The sequence below is a fragment of the Schistocerca americana genome, chromosome 8, assembly GCF_021461395.2.
Source record: "Schistocerca americana isolate TAMUIC-IGC-003095 chromosome 8, iqSchAmer2.1, whole genome shotgun sequence".
NCBI lineage: Eukaryota > Metazoa > Arthropoda > Insecta > Orthoptera > Acrididae > Schistocerca > Schistocerca americana.
The window spans coordinates 121,871,172-121,898,716 of record NC_060126.1 but is presented as its reverse complement, the minus strand read 5'-3'; the positions used below and the strand labels follow the sequence as shown (position 1 = coordinate 121,898,716).

General features: G+C 41.4%; 1 protein-coding gene across 2 annotated transcripts in view; it reads right to left on the bottom strand.

The window, feature by feature from the left end:
- LOC124544946 (protein HIRA-like) overlaps positions 1-27,545 on the bottom strand; it is a 205,381-nt gene that overhangs the window by 124,367 nt on the left and 53,469 nt on the right. For both annotated transcript variants that reach the window (XM_047123692.1, XM_047123693.1), the window contains 2 exons: positions 20,351-20,518; positions 4,945-5,226 (listed from right to left, as the gene is read on the bottom strand). In XM_047123692.1, coding sequence (XP_046979648.1) covers positions 4,945-5,226; positions 20,351-20,518 — 450 coding nt within the window. The remainder of the gene's footprint in view (positions 1-4,944; positions 5,227-20,350; positions 20,519-27,545) is intronic.

Sequence of the window (27,545 nt, the reverse complement as noted above, 5' to 3'; positions counted from 1 at the left end):
GTGGGAACATAAATGGTTAAAAAATGGGCATTCCATCATGAAATGGCGGGCAGTTAAAACTACGGCACAATGGGTACAAAATGGCAGGGGAGTGCCACTTAACAAATGATGATGGCTAAAACGAAGTTTTCTCATGGAACTTCATCTGTCCACAACATTTCACTTTATTCGCACCATCACGGGACACAATTTATCAGACAAGGAAATTATGGATATTCTTATGAATAGTAGTGACAAAGATTGTAGTGATACTGCGGAACTTTCTTCCAATGAAGAGTTGGATGCGTGTCAATGTACTGCTGAATCCTCGACATCAAGAATAGAAGATTCTACCTCTGAAGACAGAAAAGAAGATGAAGTAAGTGAAACTTCATCAGAAAAAAGAAAGTATGACTGGACGGAGAATCATCCAGTGATGAAACAACGCCATTTTGTGAACACATTTAGTGCATTAAAAGCGGACTTCGAAGAGTCAGCAAGTCATTTAGATATTTTTGTACTTCATGTCCATGGAATTCGTTTCTGCTATCTGTACACAGATCAATAATTATCATAAATTTATTACTGGAAAAATGAAAACAGTACCCAGGAAATTTGCATGCTGGAAGCACGCAGAGCCAGCTTAATTTTATTGCTTCCTACCAAGTTCTCTGTTTATGCCTAGAAGTAAAAAGTTAGAAGCGAATGGATATTGGTTGACATATTCTCTGCTTCAAACACCAATATTCTCTAACATAATGGCCAGGGACTGGTACAAGTTGATCCCGCCTTTATCGCACTTCAGTGACAATTCCACCGCACCTCCAAGACATTCTTGTAAAAATATGTCTCATTGTAGATCACACAAAAAATAAATTCTGCCAGGCATTAGTACCCTTTGAAAACCTAGTGATTGATGAAAGTCTGCTACTTTTCAAAGGAACCATTTTGACATTAAAATTTTTGTCCTTTGTAACGTACAAATCAATTATATTTTGGATTATATTGTCTACACTGGTGCTGCCTCAGAAATAGAATCTAGAAATGCTGATTGGGGAAAATCAGACGATGTTGTTGTGAGTTTGTTATAGCCATACCCCAACAAAGGTCATACCATTTATTTAGACAATTGGTATTCGAGCCTTGAATTATTCCTGTGGCTCCATCATAAATGTACAAACACCACTGGAACGGCATGCAAAAACAGGAAACATCTACCACCATTGCCAGACAGTTTGAAAAACGGGGAAATACAGTCCTAGTCCTGCGGAACATTAATGACATTAAAATGGATGGACAAGAGAGAAGTCTGGATGCCTTCTACCATAAATGAACCAGAGTTTGTGGAGATAGAGAAAAAAGAACATAGAGTGGGCAAAAACAAATTGAAACCTACCTGTGTTGTCAGCTATATTAAGTCAATGGGTGCAGTTGGTAAGACAGACATGCTGTTGTCTTCTGAACAGTTCTTCCGAAAGACAATGAAGTGGTACAAAAAAGTATTCTTTCATATGACTGACTTGTGTGTGTTTAATGCAAAAAGTATTTTTTGAAATGCAAAAGTAACGGAAGATACCACTAGTGAAATACCACTTGGAAACAATCCGTCAGTTGCTTAATGAATTTCATAGTCAAACTTGTAAAAGTGCAATCCTATGAACAACCAAAGAAGAAATCCCTTTCCAACTGCAGAATAAAGAGGGACATTATTCAGGGTTCCTAGATGCAACAGAGAAAAAGGAGATTCCCCGGACACACTATGTAGTATGTACTGCTCATTCACAATGAAAAATTACACACGTAAGATGCAAAAAGTGTGATGTGGTTCTCTGCATGGTGCCATATTTTGAAAAATATCACACACTAAAGATATATTAGTATGTTTTAGTAATTGTGTACATTTCAAGCAAAGGAAAGTAATAAATTAAAATTAAAAAATTTAAAAAAAGTAAATAAAAAGGGTTTTTAATTCAGTCAGTGGCAGTCAAAGCCTGCATCAAAAATGAGAATGGGAAACCATTAAAGGAAACTGTACTGAATGTGACGAGCTGAAAAAGAAAACATTGAGCAAGAAGAAGGTAGGCATTTACTATCTGCCCCGCCCCCCTCCCCCCTTAAACCAACCAATCTTATTGTGGAGAATCGACTTTAGGCTTTAATTACAAACCAAGCCATGGGCCTATTGAAAAATGAATTACCCAGATATATGCTTTGTTTAACTCAGAGTCCGGATATGTGCCATAACTTGGTTTTAAATTCCTGTAATTATTTTTTAATTAAGATAGTAGCAAGAACTGTCCAATATTTGGGCGTTTTCACTACACACTACTCACTTTAACACTATATATCTTGGAACACATTCATTCGATGTTAAGGAAATTTTAATATGTTGTAGGCACACATATCAACGGAATAAGCCTCAAGTTATAGGAATTATTATTAAAAACATTCCTATCATTTTTCTAAACCAACTGTTTATCAGCCCATAATAAACATATAACAGAAAGTGTTACTTAGTTCCAAGCTCTCTTTCGTGGTCATCAGAAACTATGACCACTGAGACAGTACAGCGGTTCTGTATGCACCAGAACATGCGGGATGACAACAGTGGCCATAGCCTACAGCGACCACAGGGCTGAGTCCGCAGTCTACCGGCCAGGCGAATGCTGCATTTCCTCTTATCAGTCGGCCAAGTAGCCAGGACACTTGGCCCTTGTAGCCACAAAAGGGTTAAAACAAAGGCATTTTTCACTGTGGCAAGATATTTTCACAAAATTTCAGCCTCCAACTTCCTCCTCTGAATGTTAAAATATTTTATTGTCACTTACAAGAAAGAAGTGATTGTTGTAATAAAATTTAAAAAATCAGAGCTCATACCAAAAGATTTAAGTGTTCATTTTCCCTATGTGCTGTTTGAGGGTGAACAGTACAGGATGTCTGAAGGTGGTTTGCCACACTAAGTGTGAATTGCAGAAAAGTCATTAGATGTTCCACATTTGGAGCAATTCTGTTACCTTTCAAGAAAACTTTATTTATGACAGTATAAAACAGGGCAGTTGTGTATTTTTTAACAACTGAAACAAAATGGGGGATAGAGAAAAATATAAAATAGCATGAGCAAACCTAATCTTGAATGAATGAAAACCTGCCTGTCGATAAACTACAGCTGATGACGATAACACAATCTACAGGATAAGGATCAGGAAGACATAAAAATTAAAGCAGAATAAATTATTTGCTTACATGCTGTGGTGCTACCAATTATGTAAACCATAAGTGAAACAAAAAGAAAAAAGTAATTAAAAATACACAAATTATAGCGATATGTGAATTCATTATCATATTCAGTAGGTACTATCAAGAAGGGGTACCTCCAATGATGTGGAACAAGTCAAGGTATACACGTAACATATGAGAAAGATATGACAAACTTTTCAACAATAAACTATCACTACACTACTTAATGCTATTCACACTAACGCCATCTAAATTTAATCAAGATAATTAGTAATAAAGTTGTTTCTTTGAAAAATAATGCTGCCTCGTTAGTTTCATCATACAGCTGCTGTTTGTCTGCCATTAATAGCATACTATTTGCTTGATTACAATGGTAGTTTTCAAGAATATGTATACATCTTTAAAAACAAGTCCTATTTATAGTACATTATTACTATACAGCTTCCTATATAAACCCACACTGCTACTGGCCATCTAGCTAACAGAATTCTTAAATATCTAAATCTGGATATTTACATAATTTGTAGAAAAAGTGACTGATGAGGTATGTTTTTAATTTTCTTTTGAATTGGTAGGGAGTCTCTCACTACAATTTCAGAGAGAAAGGAAACATTCATTTATCATTCACAAAAACAGCAACAGGGCTGGCAAACACAAAACGTTAAAGTAATTTCTTTGTCATGGCAAAAAAAAAAGAAGAGGAGACAAGGTTTGTGAGTTTTGGAGTGATGTATAAAAAATACACGACAGAAGATGGGATTCATTTTATCAGCATATCTAACAACTCAGCCTATTTTGTTTGTTTTCAGACAAATAAAATAAAATGCTCCATTTAGTCTTCAAATACTGTTGCCAGTACAGTTTATTATAAATATGCAAAAGAAGACTTTTAAAAAGTGGATAAAGAACTTTAAGTGTGGAACATGAAAGGATCCCTATGAAATGCTACTTCTGTTTAGTGCCAGACCAATGATCAGAAAATTTTTAGTACAACTTCTATCTGAACAGTCACATTTATTCCACGTGGAAAAATATATCTAAAAACAAAGATGATGTAACTTACCAAACGAAAGCGTTGGCATGTTGATAGACACACAAACACAGAGGCAAATGTACTCTGTACTTCCCCCTCGACTGACATCTCTGCCCAAACTCTTTGCCTTTACAAATGTCTGCTTGTGTCTGTATATGTGCAGATGGACGTGTGTGTGTGTGTGTGTGTGTGTGTGTGTGTGTGTGTGTGTGTGTGTGTGTGTGTGTGTGCGCGTGCGAGCGCGAGAGCGCAAGCGCGAGTGTATACCTTCCTTTTTTCCCCCTAAGGTAAGTCTTTCTGCTCCCAGGATTGGAATGACTCCTTACCCTCTCCATTAAAACCCACATCCTTTTGTCTTTCCCTCTTTCCTGATGAAGCACCCATTGGTTGCGAAAGCTTGAATTTTGTGTGTGTGTGTGTGTGTGTGTGTGTGTGTGTGTGTGTGTGTGTGTGTGTCTGTCTATCAACATGCCAACGCTTTCGTTTGGTAAGATACATAATCTATGTTTGTCCCCCCCCCCCCCCGCCCCCAACCCCCCACCCCCACACAAAGTTAAGTTGTGAAAGTAATCCATGTTAGCTTTTCACACTAAGGAACTAACAATTCATGAATAAAACGTAATTCCATCAATGAAGGAGTCAACATTATCTTTCAGTAATTAAAATGAATTACAAATAATATTAATTAAACACACCTTCTCTTCCATTGTAAGTGGCTTCCCAAGTTCATCTTCTGAGAACTCTACAAAAGCAACAGTTCCATCCCATGAACAAGCCATCAACTGCAGACCTGTACAGCTCCATGACAGATCAAGCACAGAATTAGTAAACAACTCGTGCAACACAACAAGAGGTCGTTTGAGTGCTGTAAGCCATACTGATAACGATCGATCTCGAGAACCAATTGCACAACAGCAGTACTGCTGAGGCTTCGATGAAGAACGATATTGTTTCTGCAGAATGTTGGAATTGAAACGCTGAAACAATGAACAATACATTACAACTTCAGAGCAATGCTATATCAAGACAGCCTCTACACATTTTAAAAACAAAATTAATAAGTTTGTGTGATAGATAGATGCCAGTGGTTCGGTTATCATGTGTAATAATGTAATGTGAACAGAAACTTGAAAATTACACAACTTTTCATGAAATTCTAGAATTAAAGATTTGTGTTCAGGAGCACATCCATAAAGGATGAAGGTGTTGTCACACATGCTCTTGTTGTTTTATTATAATTTGGTGATGGGTGCCATCAGTGTCACACTCTAACACTATGCAGGTCAAGCCCAAGCATGGCTCAGGCCACAACTTTGTGTTAAAAAGACCATGCCCCAGTATAGGTCTGGCCGTGATTTCTCAAAGCACGAGCATAAACCACACGAAAACTTGACTTACGGCGTATGAGAACAATGTACGGACATCTCGTTACCTGTCCACTAACTGATGATGCCTTCTGTTGTCAATTTCTAGAATTATGTCGAAAGAAACATTAGTAAACGTAAAAGATGCAGTCGCAATTGCCTGAGCGAATACAATTGCATTGATGTAATTTCAGGCACTTATTTGTTAGGTTTCACAGTTTATTGTAATTCTGCTATAAACACATCATGTTCATTGAGTAAGCAGAAATTTTGGAAGCTCACAAGGAAGAAATTGCTCAACAACTCACCGAGAACCTGTTTTTGGAAGAATAATTTACTTTCCATCATAATTAAATCTTGAAACTTGGTCTTTCCTTAGTACGTGTTACTCTTGAAGATGCATCAATTACATATATGCCAGAAATACTTTGAATAATGGCATAAATGGTTGGTTTCCTAGACCCGATATTCTTCTAAGCAGCTGGTCTCCAACATGTTAAATAGCAAAAATTAGGAATGGTCGAAGGTTATAATCTCATAAAGATAATTTTAAATTCTAGATTATTGTAGATTATAAACCGTCAATCATTCCAACACACACACACACACACACACACACACACACACAGACAGAGAGAGAGAGAGAGAGAGAGAGAGAGAGAGAGAGAGAGAGAGAGAGATACCAATACTTGAATATTGCTCATCAGTATGGCATCCATACCAGATAGGACTGACAGAGGAAATAGAGATGATCCAAAGAAGAGCAATACATTTTGTTACAGGGTCATTTAGTAAACACTAAAGTGTCAACCAACTCCAGTGGCAGACACTGTAAGAGAGACGTTCTGCATCACAGTGAGACTTATTGTTAATGTTCCAAGATCATACGTTCCCAGAAGAGTCAACAAATACACTGAAGTGCCAAAGAAACTGGTACAGGTATGTTGTTGCTGTGGTCTTCAGTCCCAGTATATACCATGTATATAATATGTATATAATATGTATTAATATGTATATACCATGTATATACCATATAGGTATGCATATTCAAATATAGAGATGTGTAAACAGGCAGAATACAGTGCTGCAGTTGGCAACGCCTATATAAGACAAGTGTCTTGGTGCAGTTGTTAGATCAGTTACTGCTGCTACAAAGGCAGGTTATCAAGATTTAAGTGAGTTTGAATGTGCTGTTACAATCGGCGCATGAGCGATGAGACACAGCATCTCTGAGGTAGTAAAGAAGTGGGGCTTTTCCCATGTGACTGTATCACGAGTGTACCATGAATATCAGGAATCCATTAAAACATCAAATCTCTGACATCGCTGCAGCTGGAAAAAGATCCTGCAAGAATGGGACCAATGACAACTGAAGAGAATCATTCAACATGACAGAAGTGCAACCATTCTGCAAACTGCTGCAAATTTCAATGCTGTGCCATCAACAAGTGTCAGCATGTGAACCATTCAAAGAAACATTGATATGGGCTTTCGGAGGTGAAAGCCCACTTGTGTACCCTTGATGACTGCACAACACAAAGCTTTATGCTTCACCTGGGCCCGTCAACAATGACATTGGACTGTTGATGACTGGAAACATGCTGCCTGGTCAGACAAGTCTCGTTTCAACTTGTATCGAGTATTTTGGACATGTACAGGTATGGAGACAACCTCATGAATCCATGGACCTGGCATGTCAGCAGGGGACAGTTCAAGTTGGTGTAGGCTCTCTAATCATGTGGGGCGTGGGCAGTTGGAGTGATATGGGACCCCTGGTACATCTAGATATGACTAACAGGTGACACGTACGTAAGCATCTTATCTGATCACCTGCATCTATTCATGTCCACTGTGCATTCTGATGGACTTGAGCAATTCCAGCAGGACAATGCAATACCAAACATGCCCAGAATTGTTACAGAGTGGCCCCCGGGACACTCTTCCGAGTTTAAACACTTCTACTTTTTTTTTTTTTTTTTTTTTTTTTTATCAGTCTACTGACTGGTTTGATGCGGCCCGCCACGAATTCCTTTCCTGTGCTAACCTCTTCATCTCAGAGTAGCACCTGTAACCTACGTCCTCAATTATTTGCTTGACGTATTCCAATCTCTGTCTTCCTCTACAGTTTTTGCCCTCTACTGCTCCCTCTAGTACCATGGAAGTCATTCCCTCCTGTCTTAGCAGATGTCCTATCATCCTGTCCCTTCTCCTTATCAGTGTTTTCCACATACTCCTTTCCTCTCCGATTCTACGTAGAACCTCCTCATTCCTTACCTTATCAGTCCACCTAATTTTCAACATTCGTCTATAGCACCACATCTCAAATGCTTCGATTCTCTTCTGTTCCGGTTTTCCCACAGTCCATGTTTCACTACCATACAATGCTGTACTCCAGAAGTACATCCTCAGAAATTTCTTCCTCAAATTAAGGCCGGTATTTGATATTAGTAGACTTCTCTTGGCCAGAAATGCCTTTTTTGCCATAGCGAGTCTGCTTTTGATGTCCTCCTTGCTCCGTCCATCATTGGTTATTTTACTGCCTAGGTAGCAGAATTCCTTAACTTCATTGACTTCGTGACCATCAATCCTGATGTTAAGTTTCTCGCTGTTCTCATTTCTACTACTTCTCATTACCTTCGTCTTTCTCCGATTTACTCTCAAACCATACTGTGTACTCATTAGACTGTTCATTCCGTTCAGCATATCATTTAATTCTTCTTCACTTTCACTCAGGATAGCAATGTCATCAGCGAATCGTATCGTTGATATCCTTTCACCTTGTATTTTAATTCCACTCCTGAACCTTTCTTTTATTTCCATCATTGCTTCCTCAATGTACAGATTGAAGAGTAGGGGCGAAAGGCTACAGCCTTGTCTTACACCCTTCTTAATACGAGCACTTCGTTCTGGACCGTCCACTCTTATTATTCCCTCTTGGTTGTTGTACATATTGTATATGACCTGTCTCTCCCTATAGCTTACCCCTACTTTTTCAGAATCTCGAACAGCTTGCACCATTTTATATTGTCAAACACTTTTTCCAGGTCGACAAATCCTATGAAAGTGTCTTGATTTTTCTTTAGCCTTGCTTCTATTATTAGCCATAACGTCAGAATTGCCTCTCTCGTCCCTTTACTTTTCCTAAAGCCAAACTGATCATCACCTAGCGCATTCTCAATTTTCTTTTCCATTCTTCTGTATATTATTCTTGTAAGCAGCTTCGATGCATGAGCTGTTAATCTGATTGTGCAATAATTATCGCACTTGTCAGCTCTTGCTGTCTTCGGAATTGTGTGGATGATACTTTTCCGAAAGTCAGATGGTATGTCGCCAGACTCATATATTCTACACACCAATGTGAATAGTCTTTTTGTTGCCACTTCCCCCACTGATTTTAGAAATTCTGATGGAATATTATCTATCCCTTCTGCCTTATTTGACCGTAAGTCCTCCAAAGCTCTTTTAAATTCCGATTCTAATACTGGATCCCCTATCTCTTCTAAATCGACTCCTGTTTATTCTTCTATCCCATCAGACAAATCTTCACCCTCATAGAGGCTTTCAATGTATTCTTTCCACCTATCTGCTCTCTTCTCTGCATTTAACAGTGGAATTCCCGTTGCACTCTTAATGTTACCACCATTGCTTTTAATGTCACCAAAGGTTGTTTTGACTTTCCTGTATGGTGAGTCTGTCCTTCAGACAATCATATCTTTTTCGATGTCTTCACATTTTTCCTGCAGCCATTTCGTCTTAGCTTCCCTGCACTTCTTATTTATTTCATTCCTCAGTGACTTATATTTCTGTATTCCTGATTTTCCCGGAACATGTTTGTACTTCCTCCTTTCATCAATCAACTGAAGTATTACTTCTGTTACCCATGGTTCCTTCGCAGCTACCTTCTTTGTACCTATGTTTTCCTTCCCAACTTCTGCGATGGCCCTTTTTAGAGATGTCCATTCCTCTTCAACTGTACTGCCTACTGCGCTATTCCTTATTGCTGTATCTATAGCGTTAGAGAACTTCAAACGTATCTCGTCATTCCTTAGTACTTCCGTATCCCACTTCTTTGCGTATTGATTCTTCCTGACTAATGTCTTGAACTTCAGCCTACTCTTCATCACTACTACATTGTGATCTGAGTCTATATCTGCTCCTGGGTACGCCTTACAATCCAGTATCTGATTTTGAAATCTCTGTCTGACCATGATGTAATCTAATTGAAATCTTCCCGTATCTCCCGGCCTTTTCCAAGTATACCTCCTCCTCTTGTGATTCTTGAACAGGGTATTCGCTATTACTAGCTGAAACTTGTTACAGAACTCAATTAGTCTTTCTCCTCTTTCATTCCTCGTCCCAAGTCCATATTCTCCTGTAACCTTTTTTTCTACTCCTTCCCCTACAACTGCATTCCAGTCGCCCATGACTATTAGATTTTCGTCCCCCTTTACATACTGCATTACCCTTTCAATATCCTCATTATTTGGCATATCTGGGATGCCTTGCAACGTGCTGTTCAGAAGAGATCACCACCCTCTCGTACTCTTGCAGATTTATGGACAGCCCTGCAGGATTTATGGTGTAAATTCCCTCCATCCCATCTTCAGACATTAGTCGAGTTCATGCCACATCGTGTTGCGGCACTTCCGCGTGCTCACAGGGGTCCTACACGATATTATGCAGGTGTACCAGTTTCTTTGGCTCTTCAGTGTATATAGCTTCCTTCTATGTATATCTCGTGAAAAGATCGTGAGCATGAATTAGAAACATTGAGCCCACACAAAGCCTTACCAGCAATCTTCCTGTGAATTATTCGTGACTGGTACAGGGAAGAGGCTGTGACAGTGGTACACATAGTACCGTCCACCACACACCATAAGATGGCTTGGTGAGTACAGATGAATAGAGAAAGACATATTTGTCAACAATAAAATAAGTTTTTAATCATGGAGAAAAATAATGTAATATGAACATGATGTTTCTGAATGGAACACTGCTTTAGACATGCAGTAAAACAATGAAAATACATACTACATTCATTGTCCTGTGTGTGTGAAAAAGTGCCTACACCAGCAAGTCACGTGCACTGGCAAACTTTCTCATCACAACATGATGTCATTTGCACATCAATAACGAGAGACCATTGCAGATAGAAATAAAATAAAACCAACAAGGTTTCGTATCACATTCACAATTAGAAATAATGGTTCAAGTACTCATTTCATAAATTGCAGTTTACTTTCTATTCTTTTCCAGGTATATATTTTCTGTCTAATAATTATTATTACCTAACTAGTAAAATAATGTTATTGAGCTGTGACTTCTTGCGATGCTCTTAGCAGGATAGTTTCTCCGTCATGCTTTGTGGTGTCATGGTTGGCTAGCACCGTCTATTTAGGATGGCTGTGGCTCGCGAGGTGAGACTCAGTCGGGGGCAGCAAAGGAGACTCGGTCGGGGCAGTGATGGAGACGTGGTTGGGGACATTGACAGAGGAAAGATAGCGCATGGAGCATCGTGAGTAGTCAGTCGATGCTTAGTGTACTGCAGTGGGCATAGTGTTGACATTCCAGCGCCTGGGTCTGGCGGCGAGCGGAACTGGAGTGCGAAAGCAGTCACCAGTCATCACAGGCTCTGTTTAAGAGTCGTGTCTATCTCGAGTCCTGAGGAGAGCATGGGAATTTACCCAGGTGTGCATGTTAACAGTGAGCTCCTGGACTAACTTTAAGTGATGAGCAATTTTGTGGTGGAACTTTTGGATGTGTAAACCACTTGGATGAGGGTCCACGATACTTGGTATTGCAAGTCCATGAAACTGCACTGTGCCCTGATTCCACTGCATTTATTTTGAATTGCAAGTGTGGCTGATATTCAGTGATTCATTTTTTATTATTATTGTTAATGTATTAAGTGGTAAATTTTATGAATCAAAGTTAATTCTCTACATAAAACTTCAGCTGCTAATTTAAACTAGAATTGCAAACTTCTTCCTTGTTGGCAACTATAATGGTAACGATTTTGCGCCATCAAATGGTGCTTTGGTATTTAAGGTTGTGTGCAGACTGTCTGGTCATTATCACCTTGAGATAGTGGTGATTTATAAATTTATCAGGTGAAATTTCATATCATTGGAGATTGTTTAACAAACTATTGCTTTAATAGTAATTGCGGTTGTCACACTATAACATTTAACATCTCGTCCTGTATTTGTCGCTACCCAGTGCTTCCCAGTTGGCTTTAGTTTTTTGTGAATTGTGTGTTAATACTGGGTTTGTCTGTTATAGAAGCTGTTATTGGTGTGTGCAGGCCCTCCTGCTCATTGTTGTCACTTGAACTCTCGAGCACGGATTTCAGACAAGCGGCCGAAATGAACGCCAAATGTCGACTATCTCACAGGTCTGACAGTCTGAGATCCAAAATATCAGAATGAGACTTCTCTCTGTGTTTTTCCAAGTGGGGCAGTGAACAATGCTGTACCATGACTGATTCTTTTTTTTTAATGGATCGAAATATAGAAAGAAAGATAACAATTTGACATCCTGTACATTACAATATCAAGAAGAATATTTACCTGAAAATGCTGACCAACCTTTGTACAAAAGAGAGTTTTGACATTGAGTTTTATAAACGTTTTCAGTGTGTTGTGTCTTGCAGCTATCAAATATTGACGAAAGACATTTTAACACCAAAGCTGCTGTTTATATACTAAATAACTCATTTAAGGCTCTGCCCATTTTCATAAGTCACATTTATTATCTAGCATGATGTGATCCACATGACAACAATATTTTATACACAATGGAGAATTTGTTCTTATTGGATATTGGGTTACACTGTGTGTCATGCTGGCTTGTTTGGAGTAAGTGCTGTTGTAATTTTGACAGATGACAGATGCGAAAATTATGACATCTACAATAAATGAACCAGCATGACACAGTGTAATCAACAGGACACTCTTGAAGACAGTTTTGTAAGATGCTGTCTACTTGGAAGCATAGTGCCTCTGAGAGTCAAATGTGAGATTGGTCCCACAGGTAGTCTAGACAGGACATTGGCATTAGCAAGTTGTGTTGTCTATCGATAGTAAATAGAATACTTGTAACTGGTGAGGAAGAGGGTCCAACATAAAATATACATAATAATTTATTTTGTCAAGAAATGATTGAAGATCTTAAGTTGGTAGGCCCTTAAATTTTTTCCATGCTTTACATATGTTGTCAATTCAGTTGAAGTCCTTTAAGATTCAACATGTAGATGAAATACTCAACTCGCTTGTGAAAGAGTTCATTCTTTTGTAGGTTACACTTTAGCCCATTCCGTTGAAGTGGTCTGGAATGGCAGACATAAGTTCATAATTTACTACTGTATTGTCCTGATACTTGTCTGATCAGAATGTTTTGACTCATCTGCTCAAAAACACTGGAAAACTGCTGGTGTGCTAGCAATTCTGAAAAGCAATTTATTGTATCTGTGTAATCCAAATGGATAATGATGACCATGAATTTACAGGATTGTCTGTATAGCTGCAACTGTAAATAAGATTAGGATAAACCAATTCTCGAAAAGTACTGTCCACCTGATAGTCTTGACAAGAGCTCTTCTTGCCTTGGGATGAGACTGTACTATTGAGCCTTCAAGGTTTCGTTAGGGTGGTGTTTGTTTTGTTTTATACAGTGATAAAAATGCCACTGAAACACACATGCTGATCCTCTAGTTGCATATGAAAAAATTGGAGACACATGACAACTTACTTTCCAATGTGTTCTGTCAAAAATTATCTCTACCTTCCACTGATAACTCAAAATTTATAAAATAAGAAACCCTTTGACATAATTGTGCAATATGGTTAAAATCTCGTTTTAGGGATAGCAACTAACTATGAATCCAGAAAGGTCTGGGGTCATAGGTTCAATCCTAGTTATTGCTTAAAACTTTGACAGTAATGACAGTGACCTCATTAAAAGAGTGCAAATGAGAGAGTAAAAGTTCAGACCACTCTCTTGCCACTGGGTTGGGAAATGCTCCTAAGGGCAGAAAATTCAACAACAATCAGCAGAATATCGATACAGAAGTTAATGGAAACCACTGCATTAAATACATTTAATATGTATCCACAATATATGCAGTCATCCAAATTAAATATATTGATAATTTTCATTCAAAAACATTCTAGCGGTAAACTATTCTCGCATTTGAATCTTCAAATGACGCTGCTCGGGAAAATAAGAATATATTCTACAAATCGAAGCATTGCATGTAATGTTGTAGGGAAAGAGGATAATCTGAAACAACAGTTCTGTTACTAAGGGTTTGATTTTGCATTGGTTTAGGGTGCAAAAAACAATTGAGGTCATACGTGTCCAAATCAAAACTACAGAACACGAAGACAGAGAGGAGTTAAAAATGACTATATGTCAGTCCCAACTGACATAATAGAAGACAGCTAAAAACAGGCACATGGAAAAAGATGATGATGATTTAGCTACGTCATCAGCGCCCTAGTATTAAAATTATACTGAAGAAGATTTCCATAATCTATGGAAGGAGATCAATAAACTGGAAAACTACGTTTGATCCCACCACAGGAAACGTAAAGCAACACCAGAAATGTGAGGTTCAGAAAAGCCCGTAATAAAACCCCAGTGAGACACAGCGGGATAACTAAACGAAATCATGGAGAAAATACCTGTAAAGACGCTTTTAGGAAAGGGACCAATAAGTGTGGCTGGATGACAACTTAGAAATAATATGTGACACATTAAGATTGCACACCAAGTATTTTGGGAAGAATTCCGGACACAGCACAAAATTTTAAGACACAAACAATATTCGCCTTGTTATCAGTTAAAATAGAGGGAAGATCCTGTGGGATACCCAGTTCAAGCCTCAGGTTGGCAAGAGAACACGATCGGTTAAAAGATGTCAGCTTTGTCCCGCGTCTCTGACATACTGGGGGCTCCTCCCAACGTAAGAGCAAGCCGTGTGTCAGTGGGCAATATGTCCCACTCTAAGCCAAGTAAGGGCTACTTCTTCACACCATCGCAAGCGAAAGGAGGTGATCCATGGTCACACTGAAGTTTAGATGGAACATAGTTTACTGTTCCTCACTTCCAGCCACTGGGACTCCCACCAAAATGTTGCCTTTCTGGTCACAAATGAAGTGACAGCCCACAGAGGGACTGAACAGCTGGCAGGAGGAGGAAGGGAGCAAGCCTCCTTAGCAGTAGCATCAGTGAGTTCATTACCCTGGATGCCTATGTGCCCTGGAACCCAGCACAAAACGATTTCCTTGTTTTGCCTGGGCAAGAGAAGGAGTGTGTCCTGCACTTGTTGCACCATCCAATCTGCTGGGTACATCTGTCCAACAGCGAGAAAGGCACTTTGAGAATTGGAGCAGATGATAAATTTTTTGTCACAGCACTGTCTCATCTGCTCCATCCTCTCAAAAGAGAGGGTTGACTACATGAAGCAGGTGCCTGGAACACTACGGTACCGGGTTGCTCGGAATCAAAGACAATGGAAACAGGCAACCATCCAGCAATGGAAAAAAATCTATGATACATGTTACTTACCATGAGACTTTCAGCCAAGTACTGCGATCACATTACCATAGAAGGCACATATGGATAAATGTGACAACTGTGTCAGATGACAGGTTGGATAAGTCACACTTGTAAACTGCCGAGCAAAATAATGTACATAAGAGTGGAAACTAAAACTGAAGATATACTGGAAAAAGAACAGTTTGGCTTCAGAAAGACAAAATGTATTAGATAAGCAGTTGTGGTGTTGTGCTTAGTAATGGAAGGCAGATGAGTAAAAATAAGGATAGCTTCCTAGCATTTGTGGACCTAGAGGAAGCATTCAAAAATATAAAATGGAATAAGTAGTTCACAATCTTTGGAAGACTGGGGGCTAAAGTAAAGAGATGGGAGCTTTAACTGTAAATGTGCAAAAGTCAAGTGGGAGAAATAAACATGGAATGTCAAGACAGGGAAGTATTAGGGAGTGTGTAAGGCAAGGTTGCAGCTTCTCACAACTGTTCTGCAATTAGTACATCAAAGCAACAATGAAATAGTGACAGACAATTTCAGAAGAGGAATAAAGTCGAAAGAGAACAGATAATGTTATGGTTCGCACACCACCTTACCATAAGCAAGGAAGACTTAGAAGATCTATTGTAAGGAACAGACAGTACAGGAAGCACAGAATATGGCTTTAGGATAAACAAAGCAAATATGAAGTCAATGCAGAGTGGAAGAAGTGATAGAATTCTCCAGTCTAGGAAGTAAGAGTACAGAGACAGGTTGCAGTAAGAAAGATATCAGAAAGAAACTGACAAAGGTGAAGAAGGCTTTCTGCAATAGGAGAGCTCTACAGCACATATTCCATTGGAAACAAAGAAGTTCCTGAATGTGTGTGTCTGGAGCACAACGTGAAATACGTATCATCAGAAATCTGGGGAAGAAGAAATTGGAAGCATTTGAAAAATGGTTCTCTCAAGATGTGTTAAAAATTAAATGGCAAGAGCAAAATGTAAAATGAAGTATTAAAAAGAATAAGTGAGAAACAAATTCTATGAAACAACATTACAAAAATGGACATGTTAGCACAACTGCTACAGAATGCAGAAACAGTTAACTTGGTGCTGGAATGAACAGTAAAGTGGAAAAATAGCAGGAGCAAACATAGACTAGACTGCTGAAAACAGTTTACAGAGGATGTTGAGTGTAGCAGTCATATAAATATATAAAGATCCAGGGAAGATAGGGAAAGATAGAAGACAGCAATGAACCATTAGAAAGAATTATGGAAAAAAGGGCATAAACCTAATTTAAATTCTATTAGTCTTATTACTTTTCTTTCTACATTAGTAAAGTTTACAATATAGTGTTACAATTTGAAGTACGGCAGTCATATTCTGTTCTTTGTTTTCTTTTAATGCATTTAGTGAAAATAAACACATCAGGACCTGTCTATGTGATGGTGCACCACTTATGTGAAAGGTAAAGGTACCCAATAGAAGTGCTGATATACCCTCCTTGTGAAATATCTGTAGGTGTTCCTTGTAACATATTTAGCTACAGAGAATGGGAGCACACATCCTTATTCTTCAGTTTCCAATGGGAGCACACATCCTTATTCTTCAGTTTCCAAACAGTTTATAAAGCTACTCAAAGAAATAGCCAACCTCCAATAATGAAAACATTTGTAAACTAAACTTTTATCGACAATACTACCAACAAAACAAAATTCATACAAGAAAACCAATAAATTATGAGACAGCGTCACTGATGAGTATTTATCTTCACAGACAATATATATAGTACTGCAGTGAAAATGACACACTAATAATTCCTTCCTTGCAGCTGAGAGGAGACAGGTTGGGCAAGGCTCTCAGACCCTAGAATGAGAGAGAGCCAATTGTATTGAGGCTTCAGACAGAGCTTTGTGTACCCTCAACCTCATCAGAGTGTACACGTGGAAAAAGAGAGAGAAAAAAATAATAATTTCCGAATTTTACGGTTAAAAACACACTTTTTCCTGGATGAAAGTACATTTTCTCTGTGTTAAATGGCAACATACATTCCCATGGAACTGCAAAATTCCCATAGAGCTGTAAAACTTATTTATAAATTCTTTGGATGGTAAAGGTTTTGTGCGAACTTCCTGACATTTTAGCAAAAACCTACATATTTTGGAGAGGTGTTCAGGACGCGAAGAGTGCATATTTTAGTATTATGAAAGTATAAACAAGAATTCCACAAAATACAGCACTTCAAAACCACTGAAATTGAGATTTCACTGCCTGGTACACTTTTGTCAGCCAATCGTAGCTCATGTCACATGATCGCCAGCCAATGACAGCAGATATTCGGACCATAAGACACACAATGTCGTCAGCAAATAGCAACATCACTGTTAACTAGTGCAAACACACAAATAGCAAATGTTAATGATTTAAATTGATATATATGCAGTACAGTTACAAGAAAAGCTAAACTCTCACATATAATACTGGTGGTCAAAAATTTTTTGCAGTTTTTTTTATGAGGGTGTGGTTATGCATGATCCTAAAAGCACAGTTTAAATTACAGCTGATGAATTTTTCTGACAAGCAAAATAATAAATTTCACTGATGTGGACCAAACATTTCATGGGTTACCTGGCTGAATACATGTTCCGTCGATCACTTCTATTTTTCCACAGAAAAGCCAATTAAATCTGAAATTGCTCAAGACCTCATCTCATACTTCTTTTTGGAAGGATGATAACTTTATTTGCCATTGACACTGATAATTTGTAATCTATGAAAGAACTAAAATAAATATGAAACACTCACCTTGAAGATTTGTCTTTTTTAGCACGTGTTACCCTTTAAGAAACATCAAACACAAATGTCTCAGATAAATTATAAATAATGGCATAAATCGCTTGTCTTCTGGGTCCAAAACTTTTCCAAGTGACTGGTCCCCATAGTGTTAAGTTTTGAATGTGAGTCAAACATTCTGTGATTTAAGAAATTCATTGCACATCCTCAAACATAACACAATTCATCTTGCTTAAAAGGAAATTTACTTTGAAAACTAAAGCTTCTCACACCACCATTTGTAATATTTTTCCACAAACTTTTAGAATTGCAAACAGTTGTGATGTCATGCTCATCGAAAGCAGTTTGTTGTTACTAAGTACTGCATGGGATTCGTGCTAAAGCTTTTGACACATTTCACTGCCAGCAGAGAAATGTGCATGCACTGTGTTTTGTTGTTGTAAATGGCACATTTTCTATGCAACTTAAGTTTTATTTTGGTGTTATTCTCTCATTTATAGATTCATTGCTGCATTAAGTTCTTACCAGTTAAAAATACAAAAATTTAACTGAGAAATAAAACAATAAAAAATTTCCAGATTTCTAAAAATTCAAGGTTCTTCCTGGATGAAAAAATTCCTGGGTTTTTCCCAAATTTTCCAGTTGTCCCGAAGTGTATAAACCCTGCTCATTATAGATGGTGCCTTTTTACACTGCCTTTTCTATTAAACCTTCTCCCAACCTTCCCTCTCCTCTCCCAAGGAGAAACTTATCTCCTCTCCCAAGGAGAAACTATTAATGCCAAGAGCCAGGTAGTGAGTCACTCTTTTATATGTGTGTATCAGCAGTATTACACATTTCACCTACTGAATGTAAGTAATGGTCAGTAATTCATACTCATAATTTATTACATACTACACTCATGTTCATAAATTAAGGATGATGCTGATACATGCTGATACAACGCTCTGGTGGGTGGTTTGTGGGTTTAAATCACCTCGGGGTATGACCATGCGGTGCATTTGACCTTCGGTCATTGCACGGTGGCGCTGGCAGCAGTCACATATACAGAGGTGTGTTGGTGCATGTAAGAGTATGGTGCACCAAGTAAGTGTGCACACGTTTTCAGGCATGCAAATGGTGACTGTGTCTTGAAAATGGCTCAAAGAACACATATTGATGATGTTATGAGGGGTAGAGTACTAGGGCGACTGTACTCTGGTCAAACACAGGAGGTTGTAGCACAGGCCCTCTGTGTGCCACAAAGTGTGATCTCAAGATTATGGCAATGATTCCAGAAGACAGGAAACGTGCCCAAGCGCTACAGTACGGGATGTCCACAGTGTACAACACCACAAGAAGACTGATATCTCACCATCAGTGCTCACAGATAGCCACAGAGTACTGCAGGTAGCCTTGCTCAGGACCTTACTGCAGCCACTGGGACAGTTGTCTCCAGATGCACAGTCTACAGATGACTGAACAGACATGGTTTATTCACCTGGAGACCTGCAAGGTGCATTCACTGACCCCTGGCCACAGGCTGGTGTCAAGAACACAGTACATGGTCATTGGAACAGTGGTCCCAGGATATGTTCACGGACGAGTCCAGGTATAGTCTGAACAGTGATTCTCACCGGGTTTTCATCTGGCGTGAAGCAGGAACCATATACCAACCCCTTAATGTCCTTGAAAGGGGCCTGTATGGAGGTCGTGGTTTGATGGTGTGGGGTGGGATTATGATTGGTGCATGTAACCCCTGTATGTCTTTCACAGAGGAACTGTAACAGGTCAGGGGTTTTGGGACATCATTTTGCACCAGTATGTCCATCTTTTCAGGGGTGCAGTGGGTCCCACCTTCCTCCTGATTGGTGATAACGCACAGCCCCACCGAGCTGCCATCATGAAGGAGTACCGTGAAACAGAAGATATCGGGCGAATGGAGTGGTCTGCCTGTTCTCCAGACCTAAACACCATCGAGCACGTCTGGGATGCTCTCAGTTGACGTATCGCTGCATGTCTTCAAACCCCTACAACACTTCAGGAGCTCTGACAGGCACGGGTACAAGAATGGGAGGCTATACCCCAGCAGCCGCTTGACCACCTGATCCAGAGTATGCCAACCCATTGCGTGGCCTGTGTAAGTGTGTGTGGTTATCATATCCAATATTGATGTTGGGGTACACGCGCAGGAAACAGTGGCGTTTTGTAGCACATGTGTTTCGGGATGGTTTTCTAAACTTATCACCAATACCGTGGACTTACCAATCTGTGTCGTGTTTGTTCCCTATGTGACTATGCTATTAGTGCCAGTTTTGTGTAGTGCCACATTGTGTGGCACCACACTATGCAATTATCCTTAATTTATGAGCACGAGTGTATAATAAGAAACGAATTATTCCTACTGTAGGAAAATGTAGTAAACTTACAACGCATGTGACAGCCTTTCGGTGTCCAACAAAATCCTTATCTTTCCGCCATCCCTCACGTTCAACAATTTGAGCAGTGGGACCCCCACCGTTCATGGCGTGTGCTGATACTAAGTATTGACCATCTGGTGACCAGCTGAGCCTCAAGACATGTGTTGTACCTCCACACTAAAAATTTAAGAAAAAATACAAATAAATAAAACAAAATTGAACTGACATGTTGTAAGCGCTTTGTAACACTACAATTTACAGTATTATTAGACTAAATATAATATATTAAAATATTTTTTCAGTGATGAGAAAGCAAGAAATAAGATACTAAATACGTACCTCACTGAGAACACCAGTTTATACAGTGGCAAGCAACACAACTTAGCACACAATGAAGTTCTAAGTCTAATACTAAGTTCACTGAAATTTCAGATAATCACTAGGTTCACACCTGTTATCACACTTCCAAGAAACAGAAGCAATAGCAGCTTTTTCAGCTAACCTTTTGTTGTATGTTAGAATTTTGGGTGAATACTAGAAATGGCTATAAGAAGTATGTTATTGTGAGCACAATTTTGTGCCAATACAACTGGTCACTAAATATGTTTTCTCCCCTCACTGACTCAAACACAATAACACAACTGTGTACTGGGACAGAGCAAGTGGGAGCTGCAAATGCACAGACATGTGACAGCAACTGACTGGTGTATCAAATTTATGTTTTCCAGTATTTTCTGTGATATGCAGTTCTCCAGTTCATTAACAAGGGTCAATTCTATGTCAATCTTGTAAATATTTTCTGGGACAGTTTTATTTTGCCCATCCTGTGTAATGGCCAGTGCCAAACCAGTTTGTGGAAGCAGTTTTGTGAAGCAGTTAGGCAGTTCTCTATGATGATCTTTTTTGTGTGTACACTTCTGTACGAAAGTTTTCCTACCTATCTTACTAAACCGTGAAATGCGGCATAACAGGAAGTGTTCACAAGTGGTTAATAAACAAAACATTTATTTAATGACTAAATTACTATAAAAGAAAATCATGAAATGGTCTTAAAATTAACAAATATTCGAGAGAGTCACTGATGTGGTGGCACTAAACAAAGGCATGGCACACTACAACTAGTGAAATCGAACAAAGTCACTATCTCGTCCCTGAGTATTGCCAGTACAACAACAAATTTTTACAATGCAATGCACAGAATTAATTGTCTCTTGCGGAAGACGTGGTCTGGACAGGATTTGAACAATGAGTGTGCCAGCAGTGACAGGCACAACTCGGCATTCTAATAGCACTCATGTGGGTACTAATATGTGCCAATCAGAATGTTCTGTGGTACAAGTCACTAATTTACTCACTGGGCTGTATAGACGATGTAGAGATGGTGTGGTGCGGATGAGTCATGAAACTCAAGCTGAAAGTTTCAGAGCAAAGCACGTTACCACATAGTGTGTTCGGCCCACTGCTGTCGCTGGGCCAAAGTCAATGTGATTCCACGAGGAGAAGGGCAAAACTAAGGGTGGGGCTAGATCAGCGAACACCTTGCTAGGAACTGAGCTACTGTCCTGTAGCCAGCGACTGTAGTAGGAAGGTATCCGGTCACACGACAGAATCGACAGCTTGTTGCGGAAGTATACGCACAAAGAAAGAAACTTGCTGTGTTAGGAGACAGTCATAGTGAAGTAGGAATGTACAGATATGCTAAGACACATGTGCGGGGAAGGACTGCCACACGAAGGCCCACCTGCCCCTCATGAGTGTGGAGCTCAGATGGTGAGCGAGCTGGTGATGGTGAAGGCTGCTACCAATGGTGGGGGATGGGGGGGTGGGGGGGGGGGGTGAGGTGTGAGGACTGTGTACTGTATCAGTGTTGAGGCCATGAGCAGAGCGGTCAACACTGCAGGTCTGCAGTTGTCAGCCATGAAATGGAGGCGGGTGCCAGGTGTTAGGATGCTGGGTGTGAGGTGGGTGGGGTGGCTGGCGATTAAGTGTGCTAGTCCACTCCATGACAGCAAACAGTGGTGCAGTACCATCAATGGGCCCAAGTGGTGAGTAACCTGGTGCAGTGCAGGGTGGAGTGTGTGGGGCCAGCCTGAGCTGTGTTTAGTGCTGTGCTTGCAGCAGTGGCCAGGCGCAAGGCGCAGTTGCCAGCTTGGGGCTGTAGAAGCAAGAGCACAGAGATGTTGCCGGGTAGCTGCGAGGATAGGCTGGCAGGCCGATAGCAGACTCTGGCCATTGACAGCACATGCGCCATGCACTGTGAGCATGAGTGGCTTGGCTGGTGCCTCCAGTACGAGGATGAGCAGCAGCTGAGGATGTGGTGCTGGAAAAGGGTGAAATAACACTATTGTAGAATTTGCATGCAGCATTGATGGTGGCGGTGGGATGGGGGATGGGGGATGGGAGGGTGGGGGGCTGGATGGGGGGATGTTAACCTGCTGTCAAGGCGAAATTGCCGAGTTAGGCGTAGGCTGTAGGACAGGCATAGGAGCAGGGACATCCTACATGTCAAGGGTGCTGATGTCTGTGTTGTCAACGACCAGTGGGTCAGGGACAGGGCCAGCACTGATGTAGCATGGTGGGTTTCCCACAGTGTCCTTGGCCGTAGTGTGGTAGGCTAGCATCTCGAGGTCTTTGGTGGCGGGACACTTGTCATGGTGTCAGCACTGGCATTGGCAGCAGTGGCACCACTGTTGTTGGAAGTGATCGCCTATGAGATTTGCACAGAGATGGTAGATGGTTGGTTGATTCGGGGGAGGGTACGAAATGGCAAGGTCATCGATCCAATCGGATTAGGGAAGGAAGTCAGTTGTGCCCTTTCAAAGGAACCAGCACAACATTTGCAGAGAGTGATTTAGGGAAGTCACAGAAAACCTAAGTCAGGATTGCCGCACGTGTGTTTCAACCATCATCCTCCAGAATGCGAGTCCAGTGTGCTAACCACAACACCACCTCGCCCAGTCAAAGATGGTAGTCAGACTGGGCTGCATGAGATCAGGCAGCATATAGGTGGGCTTCAGTCTATCAATCACACTGCTGGTAGGGGTGCCATGAAGATGTAGGATAAATGTCTTTGAGTCACACTTCACTTCAGGACCTAGTCTGGGCGTGGCAGTGCGTGCGAAGTGGGAGCTGACAAGGGTCAATGCACAGAATAGCACGAGACAAGGTTTCTATGAATGAATCCTTTACATCTGCCATAGTGCTTGCAGACGGACGGGCAGGGGGTTGGCAGCAGATGAGCCATGCAATCCTGCAAGGCAATGACAAACCCGGGGATGACGTCATCCATGAGCCAGTTGGCAGGCTCCAGGAAGTCGTTCAGGACAGCGAGAGGCTAGCTGTAAATGAGGTCGGTAGCTGATGTCTCAAGTTTAGCCCTGTGAAGAACAAGGAGGCTGATAAATACCAGCACCATGACAGTATTCCACTTGCTGTTATGATAGCTGAGTGTATGCTTCAAACTGGTGAAACCGTTCCATCGAGCCATTGGCAGCTAGGTGGTAGCTCAATGTCAGGTGCATTTCAGTCCCACAGAAGTCTGTCAGGCACATGTAAATAGGCACTTGTAGTCCACTGTGACATAGCACGGGCAGCCAAAACGGGCAACCACGTGGAGACAAAGGTGGTGGTTACCATGGTGGTCATGATGTCGAGTATTGGCATTGCCTCAGGGAAGCTGGTGAATCTGTCCACCAGCATGAGAGGCAACGGCAGCAGTCAGAGAAAAGTAGATGGTTGTCAAAGTCCACACGAACATGCACAAAGTCCGGAAAAATGGTAATGTGGACATCTACATGGGGCCAATATTTACGCACTGACAGGTGAGGCGTGTGCAGGTTCAACTCTTACAGTCTCCCTGAATACCTGACTACACAAAATACTGCATCACCAGAGCAACAGACATGTAGACAGTGGAGTGCATCACATTGTCTAACAGGTAGAATGTGGGCTTTCAGAAGGCAGCGGGCAAGAATGGGATTGGTGAGCCAGTGGATACATCACACTAGTTGCTGTTGTTTGAGCGGGGGTGGATGTACACTGAAAGTGGAGTCTGGATGCAGCATCTAGGCAAAGGTGGGTGAGTTTCAGGTCTTGCTCTTGGTCATTGCTAAGTGCCTCTTATTCCAAGGATGAACTGACAGTGCAGATGTGGCTGAGGCAGTTGGCAATGACAATACCAGTCAATATCAGTGACATGGCATATGTCAGTAGTAAATATGGAGTTGAATGACAGCTGCTGGAATTGATGTGGGGAGCACAGATCAGTGTTTTTTTGACAGGGAAGACGTTATAGATTTGTGGTCAATGGTTACCATGAAGTGATGGGCCTTCTCAAACAGCTGGAAATATCTGATTGCCTTGTAGATGGCAAGGAGCTCCCTTTCGTGTGTGCTCCAATGCTGTTGAACAGCAGAGAGCTTGCTGGAGAAGAGAGTGAATGGCTCCTAGATGTAGTCAGTGTGCTCCTGCAGGACAGTGCTGATGAGTGTCTGGCAGGTGTAGACCAAGATGGCAAAGCAGGGCAGTGGATTGGGGGTGGGCGAATGTGTCTGCCAGGTTGCTCTTTGTGGTGTAATTGTCTTCCATTTGCGGTGTCCACTGCACCAGCTTGTTTCCCATTGCTTTGACCACATGAAGGGCAGCACTGAATGAAAATCTCTTGCATATCAGCAGTATTTCTCAGATGGCAGCAGAAGTAGTTTAAAATGCCAAGGAAGCGGCAGAGGTCCTTGAATGTCACCGAGCATAGGAAATCGAGGACAGCTTGTACCTTGTCAGGCAGGGTCACCAGCTGGCGGCGGAGATGATAATACATAGGAATACCACCTCAACTGGCACCACAAATGCACTTTGCTGTTTTGATGATCCTGGAGGCATTCAAAAATACTCCAGAGGTGCTTGTGATGTTCCTCGGGCAACACGGAAAAAACGAGCAAGTTGTCCAAGTAAGCAAAACAGCAGGCAAGCATCAAAAGACACCGTCCACGAATGCTGTAATGTTAGGCAGCATTATGGAGGCCACAGGTCATAAAGATGGTCTCTTAGAGACCAAATGTTGTGATGATGGTGGTCTTTTAAATGTCCTTGGTTGCAACTAGAAATAGGGGTGAAAGCCTAGACACAATTGATTGTGCCAAAAATTGTAGCCCTAACTAGTACTTTGTTGTTGTTGTTACCAATCAGAGATGGTAATCACTGCATAGGTGCCAGGAGCCATTCCCCTTCTTGGTAAGGTGGGGGGTGAACACCCACAGGCTCTTTGCACAATGCAATAGGCCAGCAATGAGTAGCTCATCAAACTTGGCCTTGGTGACCTGGGTGCGGTGGTAGGGGCTTTGACTGGCAGAAGATGGGTGGACCAGGAGAGGTGTTGGTATAGTGGGCAGTTGAAGTTCAGATCTCCCTTGGTGCACTGAATGAGTTTGTGAGAGCAGGAAATTGTGTCGGGGGTCAGCTTATGGGCCAGAATATTCCACATGCTTCACACTAGAGAAAACAGCAGAATGAGTGACACATTTCGTTGACCTCCCAGTATCGCTTCCAATGAGATAGTCGCTGGCTACGGCAGGGAGCAGATGATAGTGCCCGATGAAGTCCACTCAGATAATGGGTCTGTAACAGCAATGTCAGTGAAGGTCCAGGGAAGGTTCTGTTACAGGCCATGGTCTACGATATGACGATATATGCTGTGGCAATGGTGGAGATTTACTGCCATCAGGAGAATAGCTGAGGCAGCACCATTGCCCCATATGAGCTTCTGCAGGAAGCAACTTGGACCTGGTATCTATCAGGAATGGCATGGCAGAGCAACCATTGCAAACAAACAAGTGCTGGGAGACCGAGCAGCAGCTGGGCACACCTTATCCCAGCAGCTGTATGGGTCTTAGTGCCAAGAGTAGGGTTCCCTGTAGTTTGCAGCATCTGGGCTGAAGTGTTCGTGGTATCAGCAGAGGCTGGCCATATTGCTAGAGGTGTCAGCAGAACGGTTAGAGCTGCAGCAGTTGTTGTAGCCGTCACTGCATCTGTGGCTGGGGCTGCGGTGATGGCAGCGGTCAGGGTTGAGGTGAGTCACAGCTGCCTGCAGCATTGCCACGCTGGCACTGAGTCAGGTGAGGTGCACACAGTTGCTAGGCAATGTGTTGCAGGTCAGCTGGTGGTGTCGTTAGCAGCACCTCAGGGATCCTTCTGATGAGGCTGGCAGCGTTGGTGACAGAGCAGTAGGCATGCGATGTCACAGCTGTCTGTGAAACTATATATGATTCCAGAGATCTTTCTAAGTCTCAAGCATCTATAATGTATAGTGCAGACTCAAGTGATGAATGAAAATGTTTACCAAGGCCGGAATTCAAATCCAGGTCTGATGCTCACTAGGCAGGCACAGTGCACAACAGCACAGACTACCCTGGCATGCCTCGCTAGCAATCCACATTCCCATTCATATCTCAGCCATGAATGGCAGTGGCAGTACATGCAGAGGTCTGTGTGGGTATCGGCATGGAGTCTAGTGCTGGGAGCTGGGCCACCAGTGGTCGCATCTCCATGAATTGCACACACTGATTCGTGTTGCAGCATTCAGCTTCGGGAGCATGCAGTCAGCTCGGTGATCATGTCACATGGCTGGAGTGGCAGTAGCATGTGGCAAGGTGCAGGTTGGGCCAGTGATGGAAGCTTGGTGGCTAAATTCGAACTCAAATAGTACTCATTTGGGCATCAACATAGATGGAATTTCCCATGGCGTACATCACAAATTTACACACCGGGCTGTGTAGAAAGTATAAAGACAGCATGGCATGGGGGAGTCTTGAAACTTGTTGATGAGATTCTTGGTGCGAAGTGCATCACCATGTGGAATATTCATAGCGGCATTGTCATGGGGGCTGTAATCGATATTGACTCCACAAGAAAAAGAACAAGACTGAGGGCGATGCCAGGTCAATGGAAGCCTTGCTAGGAACCAAGCTACTGCACCACACCAATGCCAGTGACCATAACAGGCAGCTATCTGCTTGCACAACAGGACCAACAGCTTGGGGTGGAAGTAAGTGCACAAGGAAGAACCTCACTGCCTTAGCAGATGGTCACAGTGAGCTAGGAACATAGGGAAAATCTAAGATAGATGTGCAGTGAAAGGCCACCATGCTTCTAATGATAGAAACAAATAATCAGAAAACAAACTCAAGGAATTATTAGAAAATATTTAGCA